This window comes from Tachysurus fulvidraco, chromosome 19, assembly GCF_022655615.1.
Source record: "Tachysurus fulvidraco isolate hzauxx_2018 chromosome 19, HZAU_PFXX_2.0, whole genome shotgun sequence".
In the NCBI taxonomy this organism is placed as follows: Eukaryota; Metazoa; Chordata; class Actinopteri; order Siluriformes; family Bagridae; genus Tachysurus; species Tachysurus fulvidraco.
In genome coordinates, this window is record NC_062536.1 from 12510940 (window position 1) to 12523699 (window position 12760).

The 12760-nt window shown below is 44.5% G+C and overlaps 1 protein-coding gene across 1 annotated transcript in view; it reads right to left on the reverse strand.

The window, feature by feature from the left end:
* rap1b (RAP1B, member of RAS oncogene family) overlaps positions 1–12760 on the reverse strand; it is a 46794-nt gene that overhangs the window by 6044 nt on the left and 27990 nt on the right. The window contains exons 3-5 of the mRNA XM_027151133.2: positions 4925–4993; positions 3829–3885; positions 1645–1785 (exon numbers count right to left, since the gene is read on the reverse strand). Of these exons, the coding sequence (XP_027006934.1) occupies positions 1645–1785; positions 3829–3885; positions 4925–4993 (267 nt within the window). The remainder of the gene's footprint in view (positions 1–1644; positions 1786–3828; positions 3886–4924; positions 4994–12760) is intronic.

Genomic DNA, 12760 nt, shown 5'->3' on the forward strand with positions numbered 1-12760 from the left:
TTGTGAATGGTCCCACATGGAAACCCTAAACACTTACACTTTCTAAACGTTGATGTCAGACTCACTTTTAGTACACAAACTCACCCGGATACTATAAACTGGTACCATATAAAAACTACTTCTGTAATCAATAGGGTTGCAAAGGGGCGGAAAGTTTCCGGTACATTTCTGGAAACTTTCCACGGGAACTTAATCTGGGGAATTTTGGAAATATTCGAAATTGGAAACTTTACAGGAATTTATGGGAATGATTTGGAAATATAGGGAAATGTATATAAACTATATCATATACAAACATAAATAAACATTTATGTTTGGTCATAAGCAGACATGCATGCAAGGTGATACAAATTTTAAAAATGACGTCTTGACTGATTTAATTGTAAGTAGAACTTTAATTGACTCTTTCATTGAGTAACACAAAAGCATAATAAACATTATTATGCTTGTAATAAACATCATAAACTTAATAATTGTAATAAACATATTTCCCTATGATTGCTGTAAAATGAAAGCATCCCCCACCCATGATCTAAAAAAGTCCCAATCAAAATGGAAAATGACGCATTTTTTCAAGCTTATTGGTCTCTGCTTCTGTGGTAATCAAGGCCTGGAAAATAGAGGGGAATCTGATTTTTTTTTTTTTTTTCGGGGGGAGTGTGTGTGGGGGACGGTCATCAAATTATCTGTGCATTTGGTAACACTCCTAATTTACTGCTTATTAAGAGTTAGCAAGGTAGTTATTAAGTTTAGGTATTGGGTACAATTAAGAATGTAGAATAAGGTAATGCATCATAAGGCATTAATATGTGCTTAATAAGTACTAATAAATAGCCAATATTCCATTAATATTCATGCTAATAAGCAACTAGTTAAATGACCCTAAAATAAAGTGTTACTGTGCATGTTACGGAAGAATGCAAGTACATGCAGGGGGTTTGGCCTCAATGGCCCTCCAGTAAGCAGTGTGCAAGTGAACACAGGGTACAAATTGAACTTAAATTGCATTAAATCTTGTCATTTTAAACAAAATCATGCTGCAAGATTTTTTTAAAACTTTTTAACTATTTTATTTAAGTTCCTTGTTATAGGCAAAACAGTTAATTCCCATATATTCCAGTCAATTCCCATGGAAAGTTTTCAGCCTTGCAAATTCCCGGAATTTTGCAACCCTAGTGATAAAAACAATCCTGGTTACCCATCACACAGTATTTCCATACTGAAACATCTTTATCACACTGTAATGTTTAATAATAACACTATAAGCCGGGTTCCCTGTTCCCTCTCAAGATCTCTTCACATTGTCTGAGGGAAATTTTTGACTCTGGCTTGTTCATTAAGGAGCTACATCTACATCTGGATTTCTGTGAAGCTGCTTCGAGATGATATCTATTGCTAAAAAAGGTAAATCAACAATAAAACAGAACAAAGTATTTGGGGAATGAAGTTTTTGGAGTTGAGGTCAGTGTCTCTATGGCCTATAAAAGAGAACACGACTAAAAGTACTGAATCTATCCAACAACCCTGAAATAAATGCCATCTAGAAAGGAACACAGCCATGGAAGAGAACATGATGGGCTGCTGAAAGAAAGCAGGGATTTCTATAAATGATGAATGAATGTCTGCATGGAAATGAAAACTCACATCATCAGTGTCTTTGACTCGCAGGATCTGTTCTCTCAAGTCCTGCAGGTCATTGAATGTGGACTGTGCAGTTATGGAGTATACGAGTGCGAAGCCCTGGCCGTTCTTCATGTACAGGTCCCTCATGGCTGTGAATTGTTCCTGTTAAAAAAAAAGGGGGGGGAAAACTCTGCAACATGAGGACTGTGAACAAAAAGATAAATGTAAACACAGTGACACCAGTAATGCATGTCTAGAGGGGTCAATTTTCAGAAGCTTTCAATACTTCTGCTAAAAATAGCTTTTTCTTCCTGAATATTTGAAATACCTTTTCACGAAAAGAATATTTTCAAGAGCTGTACGCACTTTCCAGACCATGGCAGGCATAAACTCAAATGGCAACGGAGTCTTAATTCTAAAAGGACGATAGGGAGTAGCTAATATTTATTAATATCCTAACAAGTACAAAGTCAAAACCTAGCTTCATTTCTCATAATTATCCTATTCCGCTCATGCTCAGAGGGTGGTTGCTAAAGACATATGAAGTATGAGAAGGCCACATAGTGGATATAATTACTTGTTTGCCAACAGGACAGGATTGTACTTGTTATGGGCCTGGTGATTTACTCAGCAGAACTAACATGTGCGTGTGCCCAGTCAGACAAACAAACGTCACCATGGTGAACAGCTCTCCAGCCTAAAATATCGCAGATGAATGTTACAGTCGTTGGGGGGCTTTTACTGGCTTTGTTGAGTGCGTTAATAAGAATATTAGATACACAAAAATCTCTCTCTTTTCCACCACAACTTTAATTTAGTCTTGCAAGGGTTAAACCTTTCTGCAAGTCAAGGTGATCAGATGGGTCTCATACAGTTTGGTAATTATTAACTAGCTCATCACTTGAATACACTTAGTTCTGCATCTGTACACATTATGGATTTATAATTCCACTATTGAACGTCACCCTGAAGAGGATGGGCTCTTAAGTCTGGTTCCTCTAATGGTTTCTTAGGTAGTTTTTCTTCGTCACCAACGCCTCTCACTTGCACATAAGGGATGTAAATCTAATTCAGGGTTTTTAAAAGCTGCTCTGTGACAATGCCTATTGTTGAAAGCTCTATACAAGTAAAACTGAATTGAACTGCACTGTTCTTAATACACATACTCATGACAGAGACTAAGAGGTTACACAGATTCACTGAACATTTCTTTTTTTTTGGGCAACATTGTGATTTTAATTTAACAGGCGATTTTGTTCCTCCTATTTTTAATTTTACACTAATTGCACTTCTAAATTAAAAACTGCATATCAAATATGGACATACAGATGCTGGTTTAAATTTCTGGTATTACACTGTTTTGTTTATTTTGGGCGTGTTTTAAAGGTCTGAACCCAAAATATATCCAGGCGTTTGAAATACAACTTTCTTTGCTTGTAAAATAGTCTTCAATTGTTTACTTAGATATTTGCTTGTTGGACCAGACTCACTGCTGCCAGCCTCCGCCATCTCTGCTGATAACTAGCACTTGCTTCATTCACATGACAACCTTCCATAGTTCAGCTAGGCTACGCATCATGTCTGTGGAGACAAGCTAGACTTTACACTGCCAGTGTTATTTAAGGAGTTGTGCACTTGCACCTTCAATCAATCCAATTCGGTGTACATATGCAGTGAAAAATGAAATCTTTTGATTAATCATTGAGCTTTAACAGCATAGGTTCAATGCTTTTTGGATCATTTTGGCTCAGTTTGACTGTGAAGCAGTTCTGAAGCAGAGAGCACAAGGACAGTGCTGGCCATCTGCTAGCCAGGGCTCTGGGGCTATAGAGCAGAGAAGTGAACAGCAAACATGCCTTGCTTTCCACAGAGGAAGAGGCCCTTTCTATTCTAGCTACACTTCACCATGTCTGCACCTGAGTGAGGAAAGCAGGAATCCTGTTAGCATTTGCAAAAGAGCAATACAGAAAACAAACACACGAGCAAATTCAGAAACAGCAGCAAAACCAAAACACACAACAGCTGGAGGATGTTTAAGCCTAAATGAATCTACTGACACTTTACTGACACGGCTGCACTACACTATGCGTAATGTACACGGCAGACAGGATTCCATCTATAGTAATGCAATAACATGCAGAATTTAGAGTGTTAAACAACTGGACTCTGTGTGGTGAATTATTATATCAGTATCGTGTTCTTTACCGTCCCTGCAGTGTCCAGGATCTCCAACATGCACTGCTGGCCATCCACCTCCACTTGCTGCAAAAGGAAAGGGAACAAACAGGAAGGAAAGACGTTAATGCTTACTCTACAGCATGCTTAGACTATATAATGATAATGCCCATAAAACATTGCAACACTTATTTATCTTCCTGCTGGCACGCAAGTGATGCACAGAGCAACAAGCTGGCTCTCCTAACTGCTAATTTAAAGAAAACCCACAGGGGGCCACTTATTCTCGCACAGGATTGTTAGAAGTAGTTTGGCAAATTTTGATCAATCCGCATGCATGAGAGCTTGATCTAAATAAATCTCATACTATAGCAGAAGTTATATATATTATATAAGCATGAAAAAAATTCCTGGCTCTTGTTTGGGGGTTTTCATGTCCTCCTTGCATGAATGGATGACAGTACTTCACTGGCACCTATCCAGTGCTGTACAGCTTTCTGTCATCACCGGTAAACCTCACCCACAGGAAGTGCCCCTGGGGCACCAGCGTGCAACGTAGTGAAAAAGAAGGCTGGTGACCCACATGGGACTTCCTGTTAGCATTTGAGGGAGAAGCCACATGTTTAGTCACAGCTGTCGTCTCAGGGCCTCGTGGAACGACCGTTAATAAACACAAATGGCAGTGAACATGACAGGAAGCAGATTTATGTATGGCCACGCTCTTTCCTTCCTCTCAGAACCATCTCATTACCCACACAGCTCAGGTAAATCACTGCACAGGAGAAGCGAGTGTGGCCCATTGAGTGTGTCCCCAATGCATGCACACGCACACGCACACACACACACAGCCTGGTGACATTCACACGCCTGCAGTTGTTCTTAAAAGGATGTCGGTGTAACGCAGGAGAAGTAATGGCGGTGTAATAATTGGGAAGCTTAGTGATATAACTTCCCTGGAGAAGAATATTCAAAATCAGAAGCGGGAAGTAATCTGGTAAGAAGCAGTAAGAAAAGTGACCCCGCTGAGTACAAGAGGAACTTGAGAATAAGAGTCAATGACAAATGACAGTCATGCTCTTTCTTTAATTATGTATCAATAATTAACACCAGAAGGAAGTTTACTCACCTTTCTATACGAGTCTTCTATTGTGGGGTCATACTTCTCCACAAAGATCCCCTGAACAAACTGAACAGTCTGAAAAAGGCAAAAAAATAAATAAATAAGCAAGAGAGAAATGATTCAAATTGAAATTCATTTACATGTTATTTAATAAATTTGGATTACTTGATACATGACTACTACGTTTATGAACTGAGCTGCACAGTAAAAAAAAAAAAAGACATGATTTCGTATGTTTCAGTGTGGATGAGAAACTTATTGAAAACAACTGAAAATGGTAGTGTGGATGCGGAACGTTTTTAGATGAAAACGACATTCTCGAACGAATCCGGATTAGTGTGGACGTAGTCTTAATTTATGACATTAAGAGTCATAACTTTTAGGGCAGCTGCTGCTACTATTTGTTTCAGTTTCTGCACTACGCTGTGTGGTAGCTCTTTCATTGTAATCCTGAGGAAATGAAAATTAACCACTTAATCCAACTTGTAGGAATCAGCTCGGAGCATACATGTAATATTTCACTAGGCAGAGCTAAAGGTCTAATTTACATCATTTGATCAATGATTGGGGCGCTCCACACAGACATCTAATCGTTCATCAGGCAGCAAGTCTGTGTGAACTGTAAACGTTCCTCTGACAATTGGAATGAGATCATGTTGCACAAAGATGACTGACATCTTCAAACATTTAAGACTGTTTGTAAATATGCAGAAATGTCCGAATGATTAAAATATAGACCTTTTAAATCTGTCCGTACGGTTAATCACTGCTTTAGATTTTGTTACTAAGAATAAAATAACATTCTCAGCAGAGATATTTTCCTGTGTCTGTATGGAATGAGATAAAGGAGTAAAGACAGACGCTTTAAGAAAGTCATTAGGGATACTACAGACTAATTCATCCCCGTGACACCGTTTCTAAGAAAATACAATTATTGTAAGGGCTTGTGTTATGTTTTATGTCTTCAGTTTAATATTTCATTGATCTTATATTTTTGTAAACAGCATCATTTGAACTAATGAATGTCTGAAAATAATATTTAGACTAATTTAAATATTAAGGTCGGAAAAAAACAGTGTAATTGTTGCGTCTTTTCTATAATACATTAAGAACCAGCACAAACCCAAGCACACAAATCAGCGAGGAGACTGTAATAGCATTACTGCTGACTTTAAGTGGATACTTGTGCACATCGAGGGTGAGGACAGTTGATAACAGCAGGGAGCTTTGCACTTTTGTGTGTCTGGGAGATTTGGATGACATTTCAAAGCTATAGCTTGTGTTCTGATGAGAAAAAGATCCACCAGAGTGAAAGAAATGAAGCGAAATTTTCTCCAAATAAAAATCATTTAAAAATCCATGTGTGCTTTGGTGTTGCCTGAATAGCATACAAAAAATTAATTGTTGATAATTGACAGTGACCTCACATGCCGGAGGACTTCAACGTCTCCATAGAAACGTTGTGTGGGAGACACTTTGATCGTTCCCACGTAACAGACCAAAAAGACCTGAGCAGTGCCTTATTAATGACTGCAGAGCATCGCCAAGTAGCTTTCCCCACTCACACATTTAGAGTTCAACACAATAGAACAGTAATTAACATGATGATTATTAGTGGGAGGCCAAAACAGACAGTGTGTGTGTGTGTGTGTGTGTGTGTGTGTGTGTGTGTGTGTGTGTGTGTGTGTGTGTGTGTGTGTGTGTGTGTGTGTGTGTGTGTGTGTGTGTGTGTGTGTGAGAGAGAGAGACAGAGAGAGAAAGAGACGGAGAGAGAGGCATAAAGACAGAGAGAGAGAGAGAGAGAGAGAGAGAGAGAGAGAGAGAGAGAGAGAGAGATATTTAAATATACAGTTGCTAGTGTAAGAGCAATTCTAATTTTCACTGAGCTATCAGTTTGTTTCCACTTAGGTTAATGGTTTCCTATGCTAACCACAATGCCGATCGACATCAGAGCTTTAGTCATTTACTCTTCCCTGTCTGTACTGTGCTTGAATAGATCTAATCCCAAAGCTTGAAATTTCATGCTAATACCATCAACACCATTATGCTGGTCTGAAGAAAGAAGACACTCGCTAACTTCTACAGCAATAACAAAAACAAAAATACAGCAACAAGAACAATTATAACAATGCTATCTAATGTATTTCAGGGTGATGGAATTCTTAAAGGTTAGATAAAAAAATCTAATCAAATAACCCCAAGATTAGGGACCCTTAGGTTCCCTTCTGATACCACACTGATCACGGTTATGTTACTGTGTCGAAAAAGTAGTGTGTCTTATGTGACATGTAAGTGTCTAATGAAATCCTAATAAACACACTTCCAGCACAATCATCTGTCTCCTATTCTCAATAACGGATTAGAATACGATCACAGTGTCCACATGATAATGAACTCTTCTGCGCTGATTGGACCTGTGTGTGTGTGTGTGTGTGTGTGTGTGTGTGTGTGTGTGTGTGTGTGTGTGTGTGTGTGTGTGTGTGTGTACTGAATTGCTTGTAACAGGTGCCAAATCTTGCAGTAGGTCTGAATGTAAACCCTCTTAAAAGCTGAACAAGAGCCTGATCCACAGCTTGTGTGTGTACGCACGTGTGTGTGTGTGTGTGTGTGTGTGTGTGTGTGTGTGTGTGTGTGTGTGTGTGTGTGTGTGAGAGAGAGAGAGAGAGAGAGAGAAGAAGAAGAAGAAGAAGCAGCAATTCGATAACAGTAGAGCACGACATGGAGGTGATATGTGCTGATGCAGCCGCATATAGCTGATGGATGCGTGAAAGGGGGTCAACTGAGAAATACCATGTTCTGCATGTGTGTGTGAATTGTGCACAACCTGCCAAACACACACACACATCCAAGTCTCTCACCACCTACTTAGCCAAGGTCAACAGCAGTTAAGTAAACATACACTGACAATCTGTAAGAGTGTGCCATATAAGGCCAGAAAGAGAGTGAGTCTGTGTGTGATAGTGTGTGTATGTGTGTATGTGTGAGTGAGTGAGAGAGAATGAGAGAGAGAGAGAGAGAGAGAGAGAGAGAGAGAGAGAGAGCAAAAGAAAGATTGTGTCGGGCCTGACATATAAAGGCAATGTACACCAGGAGACAATTTGAGTAAGAAAGCTGTGTGTTAGTGTGCATGTGGGTGACAGACATTGCTCTGCTCTGATTAAATCTATTCCTCACTGAAGAAGGAATCCTGTTCGTCTCAGTCCACACAGTGTGGAAAGAGGGATAGGTTTTAAAATTGAATTCAGATGAAACTTTTAAAAAGTGTTGTACTCATTCTCACAGCTCAATGAATTGGAAACATTTAAACAGATTAGAACTAAGTTTTTACACACACACACACACACACACACACACACACACACACCTCAGACCCTGCACAATCATGCTCAATTTGTTCAATTAGTATAAACTTCAAATAAGCCGGATAAAAAATACTCATGCTAGGTGCATTTGAATTGTTTTTATTTGTGAAATAAAATATATTTATTCCTGCTATACTAAACTATATTTTTGCCACATCACATAGCATGCACATCACCCTACTATCTCTCCCATTAATGTGCAGGGTCTTTAGTCTGTCTTTCCTGCTCTTCATTACCCCCCCCCCCCACACACACACACACAGAGGAAATTGGCGGTTTAATCTACAAACGCCAGTGTGCCAATTAAAAAAAATCAATTTCATCTTCTGCAGTTAGAGCCCTTGTGTGCTGTTAGTCATGATCTAATTTATAGCTGTAGTCACTGAAATTGAGCACTGAAGGCCATTTTAAGCAGAAAAGGAAAGTGTCCTAAAACATTTAACATGGGCTGGAAAAAAGGAATGGATAATTACCCAACACACACAGGCACAGAGACAGACACACACACACACACACAGGCACAGAGACAGACACACAGGCACAGAGAGACACACAGGCACAGAGAGACACACAGGCACAGAGAGACACACAGGCACAGAGACAGACACACAGGCACAGAGACAGACACACAGGCACAGAGACAGACACACAGGCACAGAGACAGACACACAGGCACAGAGACAGACACACAGGCACAGAGACAGACACGCACACACACAGGCACAGAGACAGACACACAGGCACAGAGACAGACACGCACACACAGAGACAGACACGCACACACAGAGACAGACACGCACACACAGAGACAGACACGCACACACAGAGACAGACACGCACACACAGAGACAGACACGCACACACACAGGCACAGAGACAGACACGCACACACAGAGACAGACACGCACACACACAGGCACAGAGACAGACACACAGGCACAGAGACAGACACACAGGCACAGAGACAGACACGCACGCACAGAGACAGACACGCACACACAGAGACAGACACGCACACACAGAGACAGACACGCACACACAGAGACAGACACGCACACACACAGGCACAGAGACAGACACACAGGCACAGAGACAGACACACAGGCACAGAGACAGACACACAGGCACAGAGACAGACACACAGGCACAGAGACAGACACACAGGCACAGAGACAGACACACAGGCACAGAGACAGACACACAGGCACAGAGACAGACACACAGGCACAGAGACAGACACACAGGCACAGAGACAGACACACAGGCACAGAGAGACACACAGGCACAGAGACAGACACACAGGCACAGAGACAGACACACAGGCACAGAGACAGACACACAGGCACAGAGACAGACACACAGGCACAGAGACAGACACGCACACACACAGGCACAGAGACAGACACGCACACACACAGGCACAGAGACAGACACGCACACACACAGGCACAGAGACAGACACGCACACACACCACGCCAGACAGACACGCACACACACCACGCCAGACAGACACGCACACCACGCCAGACAGACACGCACACCACGCCAGACAGACACGCACACCACGCCAGACAGACACGCACACACCACGCCAGACAGACACGCACACACCACGCCAGACAGACACGCACACACCACGCCAGACAGACACGCACACACCACGCCAGACAGACACGCACACACCACGCCAGACAGACACACACACACCACGCCAGACAGACACACACACACCACGCCAGACAGACACACACACACCACGCCAGACAGACACACACACACCACGCCAGACAGACACACACACACCACGCCAGACAGACACACACACACACCGCGCCAGACAGACAGACACACACACCGCGCCAGACAGACAGACACACACACACCGTGACAGACAGACAGACAGACACACACACACACCGCGCCAGACAGACACACACACACCGCGCCAGACAGACACACACACACCGCGCCAGACAGACACACACACACCGCGCCAGACAGACACACACACACCGCGCCAGACAGACACACACACACCGCGCCAGACAGACAGACACACAGCACCAGACAGACACACACACACACACACCGCGCCAGACAGACACACACACACCGCGCCAGACAGACACACACACACCACGCCAGACAGACACACACACACCACGCCAGACAGACACACACACACCGCGCCAGACAGACAGACACACACACCGCGCCAGACAGACAGACACACACACACCGCCAGACAGACAGACACACACACACACACACACCGCGCCAGACAGACAGACACACACACACACCGCGCCAGACAGACACACACACACACCGCCAGACAGACAGACACACACACACCGCGCCAGACACACACACACACACCACCGAGCCACACAGACACACGCACACCACCGAGCCACACAGACACACACACACCACCGAGCCACACAGACACACACACACACACACACCACCGAGCCACACAGACACACACACACACACCACCGAGCCACACAGACACACACACACACAACCGAGCCACACAGACACACACACACACACACCACCGAGCCACACAGACACACACACACACACCACCGAGCCACACAGACACACACACACACACCACCGAGCCACACAGACACACACACACACACACCACCGAGCCACACAGACACACACACACACACACCACCGAGCCACACAGACACAGACACACACACACCACCGAGCCACACAGACACAGGCACACACACACACACACCACCGAGCCACACAGACACACACACACACACACACACCACCGAGCCACACAGACACACACACACACACACACACCACCGAGCCACACACACACACACACACACACACCACCGAGCCACACACACACACACACACACACAACCGAGCCACACAGACACACACACACAACCGAGCCACACAGACACACACACACACCACCGAGCCACACAGACACACACACACACCACCGAGCCACACAGACACACACACACACCACCGAGCCACACAGACACACAGACACACACCACCGAGCCACACAGACACACACACACACCACCGAGCCACACAGACACACACACACACCACCGAGCCACACAGACACACACACACACCACCGAGCCACACAGACACACACACACACCACCGAGCCACACAGACACACACACACCACCGAGCCACACACACACACACACACACACCACCGAGCCACACAGACACACACACACAACCGAGCCACACAGACACACACACACACAACCGAGCCACACAGACAGACACACACACAACCGAGCCACACAGACAGACACACACACACACCACCGAGCCAGACAGACAGACACACACACACCACCGAGCCAGACAGACAGACACACACACACCACCGAGCCAGACAGACAGACACACACACACCACCGAGCCAGACAGACAGACAGACACACACCACCGAGCCAGACAGACACACACACACACACCACCGAGCCAGACAGACACACACACACACACCACCGAGCCAGACAGACACACACACACACACACCCCACCGAGCCAGACAGACAGACACACACACACCGAGACAGACAGACAGACACACACACACCGTGACAGACAGACACACACACACCGCGCCAGACAGACACACACACCGCGCCAGACAGACACACACACCGCGCCAGACAGACACACACACACACCGCGCCAGACAGACACACACACACACCGCGCCAGACAGACAGACACACACACCGCGCCAGACAGACAGACACACACACCGCGCCAGACAGACAGACACACCGCGCCAGACAGACTCACACACACCGCCAGACAGACACACCGCGCCAGACAGACTCACACACACCGCCAGACAGACAGACACACACACACACACCCCACCGAGCCAGACAGACACGCACAGTTTTCACTCTGATTGGTTAGTTGGGTTCATTGTGGATGAGCCCTAGTCGTGTCCACACTGTATACCACACTCAACCTGACCAGCAAACTCCTAACTAAGGCCCTCATGCTGCTGTTCCATTTACACAATCAGCATGAAGAGTGTTAAGCTATACATGCAGAGTGCACTATTACACTGTTACAGGACAGGAGGTTAACCTGACCAGGTAATGATCCAATTTTACAGACAGCCTTCAGCCACTGAGCATGAAGCAGAAAGGGATTAATGTGAGTGCATTTGCTCATGGAAAGCTTTTCACGCAGAGCTGCACAGAGCTACAAATAGAGCTAATGGACAATGAAAGTCTGTGTGCTTTGCACACAGAGACCTCTGTCATCACTGGAGAGATCAGGATGGTCATTAACACACCCTGCACAGACACACATACACACAAACACACACACAAACACACTTCACAGTGGAGGTGACTGGGATGAGTCACTGTGGCAGTTTTCCAGGAAGCTTCTATTTAAAATCAGAGATAAATTGGGTAAAGTGTTGGGAGAGGA